Below are 20,982 nucleotides of genomic sequence, written 5' to 3' on the forward strand. Positions count from 1 at the left end.
GCAATACAATTCAGCCAAGCACAGCCATGATATAATCAGGTGGAGATAATGTTATGAGGAATAGATATCTGCAATAAGAAAGATAAATGTTCAGCGATTTTTGAAATATCACATATACAAGCAAAGTTACAGAGATTGTTGCCATGGCAACATAATTCAGCCAATCACAGCTGTGATCTAATCAGGTTGAGATAATGTCATGAGGAATATATATCTGCAACATGGAAGTTCAACGGTTTTTAAAATATTGCGTACACAAAAGCATGGACAGATGATCGGTTGATCGGTCGGATGGTCAGACGGAGCTTATTGTAATGGCCCGCATCTCCGACCTCGTCGGTGGGGCAGGGGACAAAAATGCAAGAAAATCTCTCTCATAACAAAAAGGGAAAACAAATTTGCCAAATGGAGATGTGTGCACTTTCGGGACAACAACAGGACCAGGACATCTTCAACAAGCAAAGATTGACCTGACCCCCAGTGCTTGGAGCGAGCCCAACATTGAAAGTCAAAATTTTATGTTCAAATATTACCGTACATATGTTATACAATAGCTTGTATTAGCCTCACCCATGAAAGCGATGCAGAATGCCCTCCACATTGGCAGTGCGTTTGGCCAGGCTCTCCAGGCGATGTGGTTCATCCTTGAGGAACTTCATTGCCTCAACCTCAGCACGAAGCAGGGTGCAAAGACGGGGCTGCAAATTTTGGTATTGGTCTGTCAGGAGAAGTTGCAAACAACAGGACATCCTTGATTTGTTTATGTTCATTCCTCTCTTGCTGATGACATCTGTGACATCAGATTAATCATTAATGTATGAGCACCTTTACTATGACAAAACTGCAGTAGCTCCTTGACCATGGGTACTAACACACAATATTGGCAAGCTTTTTAAAAGATGTCTTGGAAACATTAATGTCCACACCTAAAAACAGAAGGCACATCTGGCTTTACAGCCGCATCACAAAGATACCATGTTTAAAGATGTACCAGTCTCTGCTAGAAAAAGCACAAAAATGGGAGATTTAGTCAAAAGGATGATCTCAGGGAGTTCAACCTAGATCCAACAGTTCAGTAGCAAGCTCAAGAGCAAATTCATTTGAGGAACAAGGACATGTGCCCAGGCTGTAATATGCCTCATGCTCAGTGTTTATGCATCATGTGGTAATCACAAACAAGTCATGGGTTTGAACATGAAAAAGAAAAAAAATACTTTTGAAATTAAAGCAACCACATACAGCTACCAATGGCATCCTGGCACGATAGATTGGCACATTATATTGGGCATTCAAAAAGCTCTTAGAATGATATACTAATGATATAATTAAGAATGGTCGCTCTTTATAGCTAAAAATGGTCACTCATTTACGACGTGCAAAACACCTGGTAGCATGAATTTATTTATCGTGTATGAGTTGCAGCCAGCACAGCAATCACATTCTGAGATAGCAAGCAGGGTAACCTGGTATCAATATCAGACCAATTTCTCACTTTATCACATGATCAGATTCACTTGATTACTCATGTGATCAGATTGGATCTGAGAAAAAAAAAGACCACTTGCTACCTGCAATTTAGGGCAGAAATTTGGAGTTTGTTCAGAGTGATAGCGATACCTCGCCTACTCTTCAATGTAAACCAGTGTGGGACCTTTAATGTCCATCAACTAATGCTAACGGATGGGACAACCACTTAAATATCCATCCAAGGTACCAGGTACGGCACACTAAATGATGTAACGCCCTGCTTGCGAAGCAACAATTTGATAATGTAGAGTCAGGTCCACAATTGAACACAGTCTAGACAGCTCAAAAGTAAGTGTGCTACCTCTGTATCTTCCTGTCAAAACGAAACTGGCAATGGTCCAATAAATGCCAGAGTTATTAATTTTTCAATAAATAAATACAGTAAGTGTAATTAGTAAGAAAAACTACTTTCTTTATGTATGTATGTATATATATATATATACAGTATATATATATATATATATATTGTTGCAGATCCCGAGTCTGTCGACATACTAAGCGGGGGTTTATGACACCCTTATCCCCTTAGACTCCGCGTCCACTGGGCCGTCGGCGGCGACGAAGCTCGCGCCCGGCGGGTTGCGAAGCAACTTCAATCGCCAGTCTCCCAGCCACACGCCGTAAGGTTGCTGGTCACTAAACCCAAATACCTTCAAGGACACGCGGCCAGAAAGACCGGGTATTGAAGCCCCTCGCAATTCACACCCAATTCGATTGAGTGCGCCGAGCAGTTTTGCACGGGGCGAATTGTGGTTTTACCCTGCGTGATTGATGGGCCTGATTGACTAGTTGAATTCGGTTTCGGACGATGCTTAGCCAATGAAGGAAAAGACGTACTCGAACAGGTTTGAAAGGAACAAAATGTACAGCCTTTTATTTGCAAGGTACAGATAAAAAATGGACGAGAGGCAGACTTTTCAATTCTTACCTAGCATAGATCCCGACAGGCGCCTTCACACACACACTGAGATGAAGCACACCGGTTATTTTTGTACCAGGAAACATGCAGGCGATGACTTGGTCTGGCAGTTCCTGCGCGCAGCTCAAAGGAGCTTCACAGGACGAACCGCCGCTTCGAAGTCCACACGAACAATGATTCAGGACGGATGAATTTCAGCGCAGGAAGGACGAACCAGCACGTCGGACAGCCAGCTTCCATATGAAAGCCGAGAGAGGGCTCAAATGACGATGGGAACGGACCTTTATTGGGTGGAATGTTCTTCTGGAAGGCTCCACGGCCTCCCATTGGCCGAGGTTGGTCACGTGCGGTCATTCAGCCCTGCCTCCCTCTAGGAAGGTTTCATTCCTCCTTCCCTCTTTCATTTGGGGAGGTTTTACAACCCACCATCGGTCGCCTGCCGGTGACGTGTCCACGACCCCTCATTGGTCGCTTGCTGGTGACGTGGGCTTCGACCTGATTGGTCGCCTGCTGGTTACCTGTCATTGGTCGCTTGTTGGTCACATGGCCTGTTCTTTAAGCCACGCCTTCCCGCGCATCAAAACGTTCCTTCCTCGACCACATGGAGGTTTGAAATCCTGCCTAACTCAGTGCATATTGGTGTGGATTACTAAACATTGGGAGGGGAGCTAATCTTTACATTTAATAAGAAATAACTAACTACTGCAGGCTACATGTTGTCGTGTAATTAACTATAGGGGGTTTGCCTTTATTGTAAAACCGCAACAATATATATATATTGTTATGTTTGTAGGGGGTAGGCAGTGATTACCCGAGAACCAGGTAGATTTGTAGCCGGCGAAGCCGGTGTTGGCAATGAACGCGTACGTATTATGTTGAAAAAACAGATTATGCTGGATCCCTTGGCTTGAGAATTTCGAAGCTTTGACGCACCAAATCGCTCAATGGAGGCCGCCATCTTGCGGATGCGGAAGTATGCATAACAAATTTGAAAAAGTTCAATAGGAGTTTGTTTCACCCGTTTTTGTTTGATTCACAATCTTATGCACCTCTAATTTGTAATTAAAATACTTTAAGACCAACCTCGGCCCGCACAGGCCTGGTTATCTTTAACGAAAATCGTCACCAAACACCGGAACCAATGAGATTCGAGCATTTGAAAAAATATTTCCAAAAAGCGTATTACCCGTTTCGGAGGCTGAAAACGGCGTCAAATATTCTAAAATTGACGAAGAATTATTTTTTAGAAACCTCGCGGCCACAGGGGATACTTTTTCACGGCCGGAAATATCCGAAGTTGAGACGGAATTCACCGAATTAATCAAGAAGGAGGTTTTATAAATTTTAATCTCATCCAGAATGCAAATGGTGTCATTTGAAACTAGGTCCGGTACCTACTACACCTACCTACGATCAACTACCTAACCTACTGATGCCAGAGTGATGGGAAAAATAGTGGCAAGAGGCTTTGGCTTCGCCGGCTCATTGCGGCTTTGCAGTCGGGTACTACTGTACTAGTATAGATTAGTGTGCCCCGATTGTCATGAGGAAGAAGAACCACCATGTAATAAGTAGGGATCCGGTAGACTGTGTGTTCGGACTAAGGTGTATCTTCGTCCCCATTACGAGGAGTGGGGTATGTTAACTAGCACAGGGATTATGGGTAAATTATCCCTTGTATGTCGATACCTCTAGTTTATTCCATTGTTCCTTTTGACACGTAGAGCTAGAATCGCGCATTTAATGGCACTCATTAAATAAACTTACCGGAAGCCAGGGCATTGAGTGCTGCCGCTGATAACACCAACTTGGATAGCAACATTGAAGCAGGCAGGTCCGTGGGGTCACGCCCAGAAGGGCAGTGAGTGGTCAGGGTTTTGATTGACGGGAAGGACTGGTAGGGAGCAACTCGCTGATTGACGAAGCACGACCGATGACGTCAGAGCGGTGTGTACAAAGTAGTTGGAGCGGCGGACATTTTCCCTTCTTGTTTTGGATGCCTTAATGGACGGTCGTATTTGTTTCTCTCTCTTGCGTCCCTTCTCGTGCTGGAGACGACAAAGAAGGGTCGCAATTCTCTCTTGCGCATTCTCGCCCTGAACCTCGTACGAACGGTGGCATTGTGCTCTCGGCTCAAGGAAGCGATCGGACCGGCCGTCTCCCGAAATCTTGCTGGTGGACGTGGAGAGGCACAACCGCAGTTCGGGAACTGCGGTTTTCCGTGCAGAGGACAAGTGGACGAGCACGGTGTGGAGGAGCAGGCTGCATGCCTGCTGTTCGCTTTGCGCTGAGACCTACTTCGCACCATTGGGCGCGGCTTCGTGAGGCGATGGCGGACTGAGGTCTACTCGCGCCAACGAACGAGCGGACTTCCCGCCAAGAACGGGGCCGGGACCTGGAAGAGCTCAGACGACACGCACCGGTCAAGTCGAGCTAAGTGGACTAAATAACCACACAGTTATTTTATATAACGTTATTTTATCCTTTGTCTGTGTGCAAGTATGTTGTGGGGACGTCCCAATTAATGAATTTAGTTTATGGCGCATTTTCTTTGAACTGGCATTTATTTAAATAAACCTGTTATTTTTGTACATTTTAAATCCCTTTGTACATTCAATAATATATTTAGTACCACAAATGATATGACAATACCCTTTGTTTTATATGGTCGTTTTGAGCTTGTGTTTTGATATATTTATTTATATCTACCATATAATATAATTATAAAGCACAATGTCAGCTTGTGTGTTTGTACAGGTCTGTCCCCTGCAAAAGGGTAGGTTTTAAAGGCCAATTTTTTAAACAAGAACATGTGTTCACTTTGGTCTATTTTGAGGATAAAACAAACTCGAATTTTTCCATAAAAGAGTAATTATGTCTCTTCTCCTGGAATTGTAGACAGTGGCTTGCAAACTGAGCCTCAAGGACGGTGTACAGAAGTGTTTTTACGGCGTAGCCCATAGGGCAAAGCTGTCTCGAACAGTATTTGCCTATCTATGTATGACCGTATGTCCCCTCAAACGTACACCAGTCAGAGTTGAGGATCTAGTCACATGACAGGGGTGATGTGATGTCATTACAGCGGTACGGCGGCTGAGTCCGCACACCGCCATTTTGATTCCAATTTCGTTCAGGCCGAACATATTGTTACGGATACGGGGGACAGCTCTCCGGTTAGCAAGGGGTGATTAGCCCCTTGTCCTGTTAAGCTGGCCGTCTCCCCGGTCCTGGTACTTGTAACGCTCTCCCGCGTGATGGAACGGATCAGGGTTATGGGTCCAGGGTTTATCCCGAATACCTTTATCCGTCCCTCCGCAGACCAGGGAGACAAGTACCGCTCGAACCCCGGTTTTAGATGGACTAGTTGCCGAGCGGTTTTAGCAACCCGAAGTTCGAGCCATTAGCATTCACTAACCCGATTCCGAAACGTTGGCCAAATCGTGCCACAGGTATTCAATTGGGAAAAGACAAGGACGAAACGGATGTGAAGAAGAAGAAGAAGGCAAAAGGTAGGAAATACGAATATGATTTATTACTACTATTTACAACCAAAATAAACCAAGGAAGAAGGAAGGATAATAAAATAGACAGAAAGAGGGACGGACCAGAAGGACACAGTGAAACTCTAGCTTAACTAAACAGGCTTAACTTATACCCCAGGACAAGACACACAGAACAAACTCACGTACACAGAAGGATGGAATGGCAGGAATGAAGGACTGGAAGGAGAGAGGAAGGTTCAGCTGGGGCAGATGGTTCGGGCTTGATCCCGCACGGGACGTCGGGCTGGACCTCGACGGCCACCAATGCCACCGATCCTGGTTCCCGCGGGGTAACGGGTCGAAGCTGCCTGGTGGAGCCGACGCTACTTGGTGGAGTCAAAGCTGCTGGGGGGGGGGGTCTGGCGTGACGGGTTCTCTCTCTCTGCTCTGCCGTTTCTCTCACACAACTCTCAGGACTCTCTTGAACTCCCTCCCGTTTCTCTCTCTTCGCAAAGGCTTCCGCGCGCGTTTATATATCGCCTCGGGCGATCAAGTCGCCGGCCTCCAGGACACGCCCATCGGCGAGCTCGCCTCGGCCCTGATTGGTCGCGAGGGCTCACCGATCCCGCCCTTAGAGGAGGCGTTGGCCAGGCCACGCCTTGCTCCCGGCGCTGGGCTGACTCCTCCCACCTTCCGCTCCGAGATGACCTCGTGGCTAATGGAGTCTTGCAGCGAAAAACCACCACCCCACAGCAGCGGCAGAATGCAGCAAACCGCTCAATGCAGTTGGCAATTGATGAAAGGGGAATGTGAAGGGAATCTACTCTATTTGAATTCGATGCAATGGAGTGTTAATTAATGGAAGACACAGCCTTAATCTAATACACATAATGAGATAACTACTGAACAAGGAGGAAATCTATGATTGGCTACGTGTGGTATATGGAATAACTAACGGGAACGACTTTTGACCTTTATACACAACAAATGGGAGGAAGGAGGGTGATATCTTACAATTAAACACAATTCTCAAATCCATAACAATATCGTCAAACCTGTCATATATCACAATCACCATGCTCTACCTTTACGTTTTTCATTCAGTGTAAAAAGAAAACAAACCGATTGTTAAAATGACCATAAAATATAAAAAGCATAGGTGTTACGGCTCTTCCAACAACACGGTACTTATCGGCCTTAGGCTTCGTGCCTTCATGCCTCATCTTCAGGCCGCTTCGGACAAATTAAGCCCAGGTTTCTTAATACAGTTGTAACGCTTCAGTAGTATCGTTTTCATAATAATAATAATTATATAGTAAATATAACAATAACACTTTAATCCCAATGCCGTGAATGCAAAGCTAATGGGTTGAAGCAGTGTATGGTAAATGAATCGATGATAAGCGGTGTACGGTACTAATAACTGCGGAAGTAAGGAATTAGCCTTGGTTTTTTGATAGTAATATCATTTTCGTAATAATGATTACATAACGTTAACATAATAGTAAATCTAATAGTAACACTAATCCCTTCATCGTGACTGAAAAGTTACTGTGGGTTAAAATATATCATCTTCTATATATTAAAGTAGCAGCAGTTTTCTGTCCGTCCATCACGCTACGTCATGACAGCTCTGATGTCATTACGATGTACAATGGCATACGGTGGCTGACTCCACTGACCGTCATTTTAATTTATATGCCCTATATGCCCTGGTGTTGGGCTAGCGGCTAGGGTGCCGGCTTAGGATCCTAGGATCCTGGGTTCGAATCCCGGTCTAATCGCTGAATTAACACCAGGGGGGTTGACTCAGCCTGTCATCCTTCCGAGGTCGGCTAATTGAGTACCAGTTCACTGGTAATTCCCTGTTTGTCGTTAAAGGCGGCAAAAAGGGTTGGCGTCAGGAAGGGCATCCGGCCGTAAAACATTGCTTCAAAAAGGGGACCGAAAAACAACAACAACCACGGTTCCCGAAAAAGGCCAACCCCCGCTTTGCGGGGGAAAATGGCCTCTAAAGGTGGTTTTTTTTTTTTTTTTTTATGCCCTACATGCCGAACATGTCGAAGCAGTCGAACCTGTCATGTGTTTTTACACACAGACAGCTGTACATTGCAGCGAGTAGGGTAGGAGACCCACTCGATCTGCGCATTTTTGCCAACCAGAATGAATTCCAGATAAGGAGAGGAACTGCACATGCTGCAGGCCGACTAACCCACAACGCTGTTAATAGTGAGATCATATAAACTCAGGAGCAGATCGAGTGAAACCTAGAGGGTTAATAGCTCCCAAGAAAATGTTGCTTTAAAATGTTTTTTAATGGTCTAAAATACTGTCGCATTCCTGGCGACTAAAATCTTCCCCAGGAAACGGATTGCCGAGCGAGCTTTTACTCTGAAGCGTTCAGTTCAATGGCGGAGTTAATACACGCGGGAGAAAGAAGGGGGGAGGAAGAGGATGAGGATGCTGAAGCACTTACCTGCACGGATCCCCACCACAGTCCTCACACCTGCGGAAAGTAACTCAAACAAAACCGGATTTTAAATGTCCAAAACACCAGCTTTATTAAAAGAAAATGCCGGCACAAAATAAAATGTGCGATAAACTAAAACTCCTAAATGGGACGTCCCCACAAACAGACACAAAACACAGACGAAGGATAAAATAAACTCGAAAATAATTGTGTTGGATTTATGTGATGGAATTAACTCAGATCACTGGTGAGGTCTCGTCAGGTTCGTAAAAATCGTCCGGGGCGCTGGCGACGTTGCACGCTAAGCGCGCGCGTTGGCGTGAACCAGGCCTCACTGTGCGTCCCTTCACTCCATGCCTCGCGCGCGAAACGAACAGGAGTTGTCACGCCGCTAGTCGCGCTTGCTTGGGAAAACCCGCAGCTCTCCGTCCCGGGCTCTTCCGCCTCACGTCCCCCAGCCCGACCAGGAACACGGCTGCTCGCGATGAATCCTCCCGTTCACTATCGTTTTTGGAACGAGAGGCACAAGAGGGAATGTTCGCTCTCAATGTCCAGACGCTAGACGAACAGGGGAACAAGGAGAAGATGCCGGCACAACCGTTACTGTCAGAACCGAAACCAAGAAAGTGGAGGAGAGGAGCACTACGACCGTTCGAAATGGCATCCAAAAACGATCAGGCACAAGAGAGAAAATGCCGGTCAGAGCGTTCTTTTAAAGTCCCGGCTCTAACGTCATCTGTGGTCCTTTTCCAATCGGCGAGTTGCTTCTTACTCATCCTTCCCTTCACCAATCAGCGAGTCCCTTCTTACTCCGGCCTTCCTGTCAATCCACAACCCTGGCCAATCACTGCCGCTTTTGGGTGTGGCTCTCGGCCTGCCTGACCTTGTGGTGATGTAGCTGGTTGCTGTGTCATCGCCAGTACTCAGAACTGGCTTCCGGTTGGTTTTTATTGTTATTGCGTTTAAATGTGGGATTCTAGCCCTACGTATGGTGTGGTGCCAAAAGAGACAAAGGGATAAATCACAAAGGGAAAGACATACAGGGAATTAACATAATCCCTGAGCTAGTTAACATGCCCCATTCCTCGTAATGGGGACAAAGATACACCTTAATCCGCCATCCGGGCTAAACAAATTCCCTACTTATTACATGGTGGTTCTTCTTCTTCACGACAATCGGTGCACACTAATATATACAAATCCACCTGGTCTAAAGTCATCACTGCCTACCCCCTACAAACATAACAATACTTTAAATACACCTTTTATAGTTCACCAATATATACATTACAACAAACGTCGGCTATATGTAAAAATAGAATTGTCCATGGTGACGGACAGCTTAGGCCTTAGAGACTTGGAGTACTTCAAAATAATTTAATACTCACATTATTTGCGAACTGGTATCTCCACCAGGTCATACTATCCTCTTCAACTAAAGTATCAAACAAGCCTGGCTACGCCGCTGTTAGACTTTCGGTCTTGTTTTTATATAACAATAAATACAAGGCGCAAGGAGGTGAAATTCGCTGCACGAGATGTGCAACGAGCGCAGAGTAAAACGAGTGTTCATTTACATCTGTATGATGTCTAATAAATAAAGAAGATAAAAGCACACCAGGCTGTGGCACACTCACGAGACTGCACCACCGAATAAACTGTTCCAACCCATAATTTTTCATGGACTTCTTACTAGTGCCTATATATTTAGAGAGTGTGTGTGTGTGTGTGTGTGTGTGTGTGTGTGTGTGTGTGTGTGTGTGTGTGTGTGTGTGTGTGTGTGTGTGTACGTACTGTATATATGCAGTACTTGGAATTTCAAAATAAAAGTTGATGTCTCGAGTAATTATGAGTACCAGTATCTTGTTATGAAAACATTTTGAATGTTGGTTTAAAGAGCATACAGTGGATTTACATCAGGAATAAATCCTGATCAGAGTATGGTAAAATAATGGATGACGAACAAGGACGGCAGCATGACATCCTCTCCTGGGTTTTTAAGAAGGGGGTCTCAAAACTTGATATCTTGGTGTGCACAGAGAAACATTAGTGTGCATTAGAAGCATTAGTAAGACATTAGTGTGCACAAAGAAATTTGGGTTTCTCTGTGCACACTAATGTGTTAAGTGTTGAAATAAAGTTATTGGAAGATGAAGTATCAAGGAACAAGATAAGGAGAATAAATGGTGAATCTCCTCAACACCCTACTCTATTCTCTCTACTCTCTTCTGTCTGTGTTTGTGTTATATTTTTTCAGAACTTGTCTCATTATTTGTTACAGGCATGAGTCATTCCCCACTCCTCTGAAAGAGGAGGAGGGAGGCGGGGGTCGTGGGGAGTGGAGTATGTAAAATCTGAGCACAATAGTAGTCCCTGATAAAGGGCATTTTGTGGCTAAAATGTTGGACTTTCTAAGTTTTCGTGGTTTTGGACAAAACCTTAAGTTGGTTGTGTTTGAGATTCTTGCAACTTTTGTGAATAAATACATCGGTATATATTGCTCAACATATGATGGAATGTCTTTGAATTATGACTTGGCTGGAGTGCAAGATATTCTGGTGCAGCATTGCCTCACCATGCAGCTGCCCCAACACTTGGTGCACATGTTCCAAATCCCGCCCGTTTCTCCGCAGCTCGGCATCAAGCACCTCTTCATTCTCACCCATATGACCATCCATTGCCCTCATTGCCTGCTCCAGTTCACTGCAATGGAGGCCATACACAAGCTGATTATATAACTTCAGAGCTTGCAGGATGATCCGCACACTTGCCTCTGAACTGTCTAGCCTGGGTTTGAATCCCGACAGATATAAGCTGTCATCCTGGTGTTTTGAGGGCACGGCAAGGCATCAATGTGTGCGCCGTCCTTCGGATGTACATTAAACTGGACGTTCAATCCGCTCGCATTAGTTGGTGGATGTTAAAGATCCCACGGTGCCATTCCAAAGAGTAGGCGAGCAATCACAGGCACCCTGAACAAATTCCAAATCTTGCCCTAAACTAAATGGGGAATTGTATCGGCAGCACAGCTTACCCCCTTAGAATTTCAGAAAAAGGAAATGAGAATGACATCGATCCCTTAGAATGAAATCAACCCCCAATGAATGACGCTAGTCACAATCATGTACTGCAAACGAAAGAAGATGATCAAAAAAGAAGAATATGTAACTTGAATTCACTTTGTTTTATTTACCTTTAGCATCTTTTGCAAAACCTCAACCTCAAATGTCCCACCAGTGTTTGGCATGCCTTGTACATCTTAAGAGATGAACTACAGACAAGCTAGCTAGGATGTTCTTGTGTGTCATACGTGATTACCTGTTAATTATTTCGATTAAGTTTGACACTCAGAAAAGAACTACATGACAGCTAGAGTATGAGAAAAGTGAAAACGGAATATGATTGTGCGGGCAAGCAATGAATGCAAAGAAAACCTAGAACGTAACACGGTAGAGCGCATACCTCCGCCAGGCTAAACAGTTTACATTTTGTATCCCACTGATAGGTCGGATCTGGATTCGGACCTTAACCAAAATCGAATTGATTGTTCTTGTCACCTACCCAAATAATCCACCTCGTTTTGTCAAAAGTCATCAACTTTTTGACATATCAGGCTCTATATCATTTTTGGCCCTATCTCAATGGTGAAGAATCACTTGAAAGTTTAAAAAACTCTCTGATCCAGATTCGAATCTTCACCAAAATTGAAACAATTCTTTGTTGTCACACACCCAACTTGTCCACCAAGTTTCGTCCGTATCCGTCTTTGACCTTTTGAGATATTGTGCTATATATCGTTTTTTTGCCCTATCTCCTAATGGTTAAGAATCACTTAAGAATTCTTAGATCCAGATCTGTATCTGGATCTTCACCAAAATCGAATCATTTCGTCCTGGTTATATACCCAACTTCTCCACCAAATTTAGTCCGAATCCGTTCACAACCTTTTGAGATATCCTGTTCACAAACAAACAGACAGACAGGGGTGAAAACATAACCTCCGTCCACTTTCGGTGGCAGAGGTACAAAGGCTGTTTCACCACACCTGAGCTGCCAGGAGAGTGTCTGGGCCCGTGCAGCATAACGCTGCCGCTGAGTCTCAGCCTGCAACCGCTCCTTCCTGCTGGCATCATTGCGGGCCATTTTGCTCATCATTGAAGATACAGCCACTGCCAAGTCATGCTTCCCAGCATGAATCAGCGTTGCACAGGCCTGTTGCTGTTTTAACTAGGTAAATGGAGTAATGAGAGTTATGTAAATAAGTGGTGCAATGAAAGATTGCTCGTGAATATTGAGCAAAACTGAAGACGATGTTACCTGCATATGCCTGAGATTGGCAAGTTCTGTCCGGAGATGCTGTATTCCCTCCTGAAGTTGAAACAAAGCAACTCGTTGTCTGGGTCTCGCGGCACGCTCTGCCCTCGGTACATGCAGAATATCTGTGACAGAAAAAACAACAACTCCACTTTCAGATACTGCATAAATATTTCCTTGCCTCAAGAAAATCGAGACTACTTATTATGTGATGTATCTTCTGAGTTAAATAAATAACACCGCAAAGCAGGCGTAACCCCTCAGCCCGTGCATGGTGGAAACCAATTTCAAGATGGCTGCCGTGGCGGCCATATTGAAAATCGCAGCACGCCCATTTTCGAAAGGAACCTTCCTCTACCCAACCCCAACACACACTACAAACATGGATTTAATTGGACAAACCATTCTGCTCGAAATTGACGGAAACCAATTTCACGATGGCTGCCGTGGCGGCCATATTGAAAATCGCAGCGCGCCCATTTTCGAAAGGAACCTTCCTCTACCCAACCCCAACAAACACTGCAAAAATGGATTTAATCGGACAAGCCGTTCTTGAAATTGACGGAAACCAAAAGTTGACGGAAGCCCGGACGCCCGGACGACAATACCCCTTAGCCCAATTTGGGCTGAGGGGTGAAAAGCGTTTGATCCATAAATTTATCTTTGGATAATACAACCAGAATCTTTATGAATTGTTCTACCAAATGATGGCAATCTTACAAACGAAGGTCTACATTCAAAAAGGTTCAAAGCATTTACATCAGTGCACCGTTTTTTTTTTTGGCCCAATTGTCCATATTATATATCCTGAGAATACTGAGACATACTCACAACAGCACTCACAATATGGAGAACTTTTCAGAATACAACAAAGAGCCTACGGAGAAAAAGCAGGCCCACCTCCTCTTCCCAGATATGAAAGGGAGGAGAATAATGGTGGAGCTGGTGGGTGGGAAATATAATTATATAGATATATAATGTCCGTCTATTTGTTTGTCGTGTTATAACTTGAGAACAGATTAATGGATTTCAATAAATACATCTACAGTTGATTCAGGGAACGCCCAGGACAGCAGAACAGCCAGGACAGGACCAGGACAGCAGGATAGGAACAGGTACAGTGTCATCCTTCAGGTAAATACGCATGACCCCACCCTCCATAGGTCGAATGCTATAGTCTGTGGTGAAAACGTCTGCAAATTCGGCTATCAGATGATCACGAACCTGCGATCATAGTTGCTGATTAGGTTCATCGCCGAAATCCCATGCGCTGGAGTTCGTTGAAGACACGGATTGTGAGTCATCATCGGATCGACTGACCGTGTTATGTTGTACAGGTTGTGTTTTCCTGTTCGACTGTTCGAATGGTCTGCCACAATTGCACCATGCCAAGTCGTTCAACAAATAAAATGCCAGACAAGGTGTTCGGACCCCATCGCGCACGTATACAGTCTCATAAACAGTTTTACCTCCATGACGGATACCAACGTGAAGAGTGCCCATGCACTTCATTGAAGCACCATCTGCGTTCACCACTCGGAGGTCGTCACCATCATCCAAGTTATCTGGATGCATGCCAAGTTGCTGCAGGTGTCCAGGACCGATGATAGTTGCCTCAGCTCCTGTGTCCGGGAGCGCCTCCAGGGTACCAATATAATCACCCTCGAAGTCATCGACGTCGACACAAATCCGCAGTGAATGTTGCTTCCTCTGCAATGTGTGAAACACATCAGCGACCAAGACAATCCGCCGAACAGCTGGTGGTTGCTTGTTGTCATTGTGCTGTCTAGCTCTCCATACAGGCTTGTCCCCCTTCGATTTTCGACATCCACGTGCAAAGTGGCCCATGGTGCCGCACTTCTGGCACTTCCTATCACGAGCCGGGCAGCTCGTTGTGTTCTTGTGGGCATCGCCCCTGCAATTTCCACAATTGGTGGTCTCAGGTCGGGACTGACTGGGACGATAAATTGGTCGATGAGAGTTTTTAGCAATGACAGCCCGGGACTGACGTCTGGCCATCATATCAGCCTTCCTGCTGGCTTCCTCGCTACGGCACATGTCCAGAGTACGTTGTAGTGTGAGATCTCTCTCAGCCATAAGCTTACGACGCACCTCTGAATCAGGTATGCCAGTGATGATCCGAATAACAAACTGTTGTTCAACAGTCATGGTTGAGAAATCACAATCGACAGCAATCTCCTTTAGTGCACAATAAAATGAGTCCAAGGTCTCTCCATCCCCTTCGTGTCGCTCATGAAAATCAACCAGATTGTGGATGATGTGCCGCTATCCTCGTAGATGTGCTTCGATGCTGGCGAGAACATCCCTGACAAAGTGTGTCCGATGTGAAATCGATATTGTTATGGATTCGGCCCTAATTACTGTTGGTATTATTATTATTGTTGGTTCTCAGTAAGGGTTATTGTGGTTAAAAGGCTTAAAAGCGCTCATGACAAAAATGATGCCGGAAATCGGATAGGGCACCGGAAGAGGTGGAGCAAGGAAGAAGAGCGCGTGAGGCAGGGGTGAAATGAGGCGTTTGGTAACAGCTCTGCACCCAGCGTGGTCGAGCGTCCATGGAGAGGGAACTTTGAGTCTTGGAAAGGAATCTCGTGCGATCGTTGATATCGTTGGTGTCGGGGAAAAGCCTGCGAAGCCAGGTACAGGTGGGAGATTCCGGAGAATCTTCGCCTAGCGGCTGCGGCCCGAGGAAGAACCGACCGCCATTTCGGGGGCCTCGCGCGTCGTTCGCGGACCCTTGGTTAGTCGCGTCCGCTGGTCCCGCCCTCCGGTGGTTTGCCGAGGATGTGTGTGCGCGACAGTGGCCTTTGAAGAATACGGTGCGGTTCGCGACTGCACAGTGTATGTGCACGTATTTTTTGTTTTTTTTGGGGTTTTTTTGTATACAAGATCGAGGCTCGTGAAAGAGCGAAAGAGTTTGTGAAAGAGTTTTGTGAAAGTGAAAGAGTTTGCTTGAAAGCTCGTGAAAGAGTTTGGATAGCGTCTTTGGGATTCCTCTTTCCACCGCCAATTGGGGTTGGCTGGGACCACGTGACGGTCCCCGCCTTACCTACATCTCCTTACCCACCTCATCGCCATCGCCTCTTCGCAGGGAGCACCGTTGTGTTCTAGAGACATTGAGAAGGGCTCTGCTTTAGTCCCTGGGGTGCCGTGAGTCTGAGCTAGGGTACCATATTAAGATTGGATTGCAGGGTTGATTGCCCCCATTGTTGTATGGTGCTTTTTGTGTGCTTTTAATATATTGTTTGTTCATAACCCTCGGTGTGGTTTCATTATTGGTTAATTTCAACCAAGGATAACATATCTTTCTGCCGGGGACCCTCTTGGGGTTCGGAGGTTTACCGAGACCAGGGGATAGGGGAGGACCCCGTAACAATATCAATGGCATTCTTGAGGACTGATCTCATGCCCAATGTCAGACAGTTCTGGAGAGTTGCTAACTGCTCACACGCTTGCATACAATCGAGACGTGTGATGAGGTAGTAATCATCCCATTGTTCTCTCCGTGCCTTGAAATCCCGCAAGGTCGTAGACTCGGATAACACTGGCGGTTGTTTAACCGAGAATTTCCGAGCAGATAAAGATGATGTCCCAGGGGTGTTTTGACGATCTGGAACACCATCGTCACCGACGTTCCACGGCGGCCTGCTATGGCCTCACGTAGCAGTTTCATTTCCTGCATGTGTGCCTGTTGTTGGTTCAACAAAGCACGTTGCTGCATAGCCATCATGTCCTTCATAATAACCACCAACGAGGTCACATCCTGAGAGTGCTCCGCAGGTTTCTCTTTGCGAGGCATGTCTGTGTGTTAAACGTGTTGGTAGGTTTCTCTTTGGGAGGCATGTCTGTGTGTTAAACGTGTTGGTCGGTTTCTCTTTGGGGAGGCATGTGTGTGTTAAACGTACTCACTGAGAAGTGAAACAGACACGAACGTGAGAAATCCCCTTCCCGCGAACGATGACGGACGGAAATCGAAAGTCAATCCGCTGCCATCCACCGTTATCAGCTTGGATTGGAACCGATGATCACACCCAGAGCTGCGCAGAATGTTCCTTTTGCCGACTACGCCATGTTAAAAGTTAAAGGAGGCAGAGATGAACATCTGAGTTTATCCAAACAACACAGTGACCGAACACGCAAGCCTTCGGCTGCAGGGCATCATCGAGCAACTGACTCCGCCTACCCGGAAACGGAAACAGCTTTACATAATACGTCATGCGTAATACAAAAGGGTTTTGCAGTATCCAACAGGTTTGTGATGTAAAAACATTATTTTAAAATAAAGGTCGGTTTGTGTGTATGGGTACATGGTCACACATGTCGAAAGTGCAAATGCCAAGTTGTGACGCTGGTTTTCTCCCAGACTAAGGGCAGAATTTTCAGGAATCATTAGCTCACCTGGAACGAAGTTCAGGGGAGCTTATGCGATGGCGTCGTCGATCCGTCCGTCAGTCAGTCCGTAAACACTTGAAACTTTTCCGAAACCGCTGATGGTATTGTGACCAAATTTGGCACAAATGATATTTGTTGTGTTGTGACTAAAGTTTGTTCATGGCATTAAAAAATAATCTGCCCCTTTGGGGATCTATGGGGATTTGCCCCCAAAATATGTATTTGTTTTTTTCTCAGAATATACACACGCAATTCTAATGAAACTTGACCACAACCTTAATCACCCGTGTTGTACCAAAGTTTATTCACAGCATTAAAAATATTTGGGCTGTGAGGGGTCTACTGGGGAGTTGCCCCCCAAAATAGGTATTTGCTCTTTTTTTCTGAAACTACATACACAATTTCAATGAAACTTCACCACAACCTGCATCACCCGTGATGTACCAATGTTTTTTCAAGGCATTAGAAAAATTGGGGTCTGAGGAGGTATACAGGATGGGAGGGGTGGGGCGGGGAAAGGGTTTGCCCCACAAAATATGGATTTTTTTGTTTGTTTGTTTAAAGTCTTATGATTATGTTAGTTTGATTCTACATGCTGCCCAGTCTTCTAGCAAGCATTGAAATTGGTTTAAAATACCTTTATTCAGTGTGGTATAGCTTATTCTACCAGGTGAGCGCCAGGGGTTTCCCTCTTTGTTTTGTTCTTGTGACATATATGAGCCATCGCAGAAAAGATTAGTATTTCCGTCAGCGAAGTGATGGGTCTTATATTCTCGCATATATAACATGTGGTGAAGATATACAGTACAGTATATACCTGTGTGTGTGTGGTGTGTGTGTGTCACTGTGGTAGGTATGAAGACTTTTCCTTGATTTTCTATATAATTACACACCTCTGCCCCAATCTTCACCAAACTCTGCATTTGTGCTGAGAGTACCCAGGGTCAAGTCATGGGCACACACAAAAAATATCCCTCTCCAAACCCCCCCCTCTCCTCCAACAAGGACATTTTCTGTACAGTATGTGTGAGTGTGTAAGCCTGAAAATCACAGAAAAAAACGCTGCGAAAATCTCCACCAAACCTCGCATCGGTGCTCGGGGTACCCAATGTCAAGTCATAGGCACATGACCCCCCCTCCCCTCCCCCACAAGGAAATACTCTGCATGCATATGTGTGTTCGTCTAGAAATCATAGAAAAAAATGGCTGGGACAATCTCCATCAAAGTTTGCAAATGTGCTGGGGGTGCCCAGGGTCAGGTCATGGGCATAAAAAAATCCCTCCCCCAGTACTCTCCACCCTCCCCCGGCACTCTCCACCTTACCCCAGCACTCTCCACCCTCCCCAACCCATCAAATTTACTTTTCTGTATGTGTGTGTGTATGCCTGAAAATCATGAAAAAAACAAAAAACAGCTGGGCCAATGTGATTAGATCGTGCATGCATGCTGCGAGTACCCATGTTTCCCCAACATCCCCCCCTCCCCCCTCTAAAATCCAAAAGACAAATCTCCGTAAGTTTGTGTGTACATTAACAAATAATAGAAAGTAAAGACCGCTGGGCCAATCTTCACTACATTTTGAACACATGCTGGGGATTCCCAATGTCGGGTCTTGGGGACAAATACCCCTGCTCCCCCCACCCCCTCCCCTGCAAATAAATTCTCTGTATATATGTATGTGTACCTCGTAATATCATAGAAAGAAAATGTCTGGACCAATCTTCACCATGTTTTGCATATGTGCTGGGGGTACTCGTTGCATGCATTCTGGGGTTCAGGTCTTTGTTGTATTCCTGGGATTCATGACCAGGTTCAGGTCATGGGAACAACCCCTCCCCATTAGGGTGTGGTTCCCTCTTTGTAAGCGGGTCACCATAGCGGGGGGTGGGGGGGAGCGGGTGTTTCTAGATAAATGAAAATAAGGGAATTACCTGTCTGTGTATGTGTTTCCATCTGATCATTATAGAATTGAAAACGGTTGGGCCGATCTGGGGAGACTACTTGCAATTTTTGCATGTACATGTGGAATAGCTGTGCAAGTAGTTTAACCATTGATCCATGCCTCAGAGAGATATTGACACCTTATTTACCTTGGGGTAACAGGTATTTCTATAGTTAGAATAAAGACAGACAACAGACTGCTCGACAGACAACATGATGTTGAGGAGAAACTGACCCCAAACAAAGGAATTAGGCCATTTGCCCCAACATTGCAACACTTTCCCCTGGTCATAGTACAGGCATTTTATGAAAAATCTTTTCTCGACCTTGAACAAATTGCAAGAAAAAGTATCTCTGCTGTTTTATACTCCAGAATATGTCCTCTATAAAAAGTCTTAAGGGTTGTTAGAAGGGGGAACCTGTGGAAATCACTGGAATATGACCCCACCCAAAAATGTCATTTTTCTGCATCTCGGCCTTCTTTAAACATATTAAAGCCTTTATGAACGTTTCAGTGGACCGTTAGATTCTGATTTTTGTTGAAAATGTTGGCAAACAGTTAAGGATTATGAAGGCAGAAGAGACAGCCCCAGTCGATAGATTAAAAAAAGTTAATGCTAAAAGAATGAAATGAAAAGGCAAGACAAAGGTACAATTGTTCTTGACACATAATAACAAATGTCAACGAGTTAGGACTGATGCTTCTATAATTATGTTATAAATGGCGAAATAAAACACTGAAGACCATTTGCAATGATTGCAGATTGCCAATTAAATCGAAATGCAAATATTGAACAACATCAACTGGCAGGACTAGTAATGGTAAAACGTAATACTGTACCCAATTGCAAGCATAATGCAAGAACCTTCACAATACTGGGAGCTTTCAGAATACAACAAAGAGTCTGCGGAGAACTTGGCAGTGAACATGTATGTGTTATATTATGCAAGAGAAGCATCGATCTGCATAGAAGATGAGTAGTTGCCATGTTGCCAGCATCTCTCCACCATGAGTAACCTGCGTCAATGTACAAGATGCATTCAGAAGCCAACGATGTCAAAATCTTCATCTTCACCAAATGCCAGCTGTGTTGTGTTTGTACAACCAGATCCTCTGCAGATTCCACAAGCAGGAGTACACTTAACATCGTTGTTCTTGCAGGTGCACCTCAAGCTGTTGCAGTTGGTCCTGCAGTTGCACCTGATGACCTGCACTAGCTCCACAGGTGTAGGGGCTCGGTCTGTCTGGAGACGAAGAGCCCCTTGTCACTCTGCTGCCATTCCCACACTTTTGAAAGAAGTCCATCCCCAGATCCCTTCCACCCCTGAACCAGAAAGTACACATGGAGGCTGTGGTACTTTGCTGCTGCCGATCTAGGTGATAAGCTCTGTGGCGGAACATGAGACGTGCTTGAAGCCACAGACATTGAACCATCCATCAGCTTCTGATATAGGACAGAAACCTCGCCCAGTTCTGTTCTCCCGCTCGTATCAGCCGTAGTGTCGTCATCTGATGGGGTAGCGACTCCTCCATCAGAATCCAGATCTTCAGACTCTGTGTCTACTGATTTGTCAGGTTGGCATGATATAAGGACCTTGTATAAGGACCATATACACACAAAGTATATGTTTTTCGCCTCCTTTGTCCACTCAACCCCCTCATTGTTGCTGTTGAAGGCATTACACAATTCATCTCCGAGGGTCTTCAAGGTTTGGTTCACTATCAATTACGAGTCAGATGGAAAGCTGGGTCTGGTTTCAGCCAACTAGCACACCCACTCCGTACAAGAGCGGCAGGAAGGGTCGTGGTATTATCCTCTCTGGGGTATATAGATTACAGTAGATCTAGTCACGGGCCTCAAGAAGGTCAGGGGTTACCAAGTGTTCAGTTACCAAGTTTCTTGTGCAGCACTCG

The 20,982-nt window shown here is 45.3% G+C and overlaps 1 protein-coding gene across 1 annotated transcript in view; it reads right to left on the reverse strand.

Moving 5' to 3' along the window:
- Positions 1-20,982, reverse strand: part of LOC137430341 (uncharacterized) — a 130,235-nt gene that overhangs the window by 37,917 nt on the left and 71,336 nt on the right. The window contains exons 9-12 of the mRNA XM_078771154.1: positions 12,716-12,837; positions 12,444-12,625; positions 10,974-11,101; positions 571-718 (exon numbers count right to left, since the gene is read on the reverse strand). Of these exons, the coding sequence (XP_078627280.1) occupies positions 571-718; positions 10,974-11,101; positions 12,444-12,625; positions 12,716-12,837 (580 nt within the window). The remainder of the gene's footprint in view (positions 1-570; positions 719-10,973; positions 11,102-12,443; positions 12,626-12,715; positions 12,838-20,982) is intronic.

This window comes from Myxine glutinosa, chromosome 1 (genome assembly GCF_964187855.1).
Source record: "Myxine glutinosa chromosome 1, kmMyxGlut1.1, whole genome shotgun sequence".
In the NCBI taxonomy this organism is placed as follows: Eukaryota; Metazoa; Chordata; class Myxini; order Myxiniformes; family Myxinidae; genus Myxine; species Myxine glutinosa.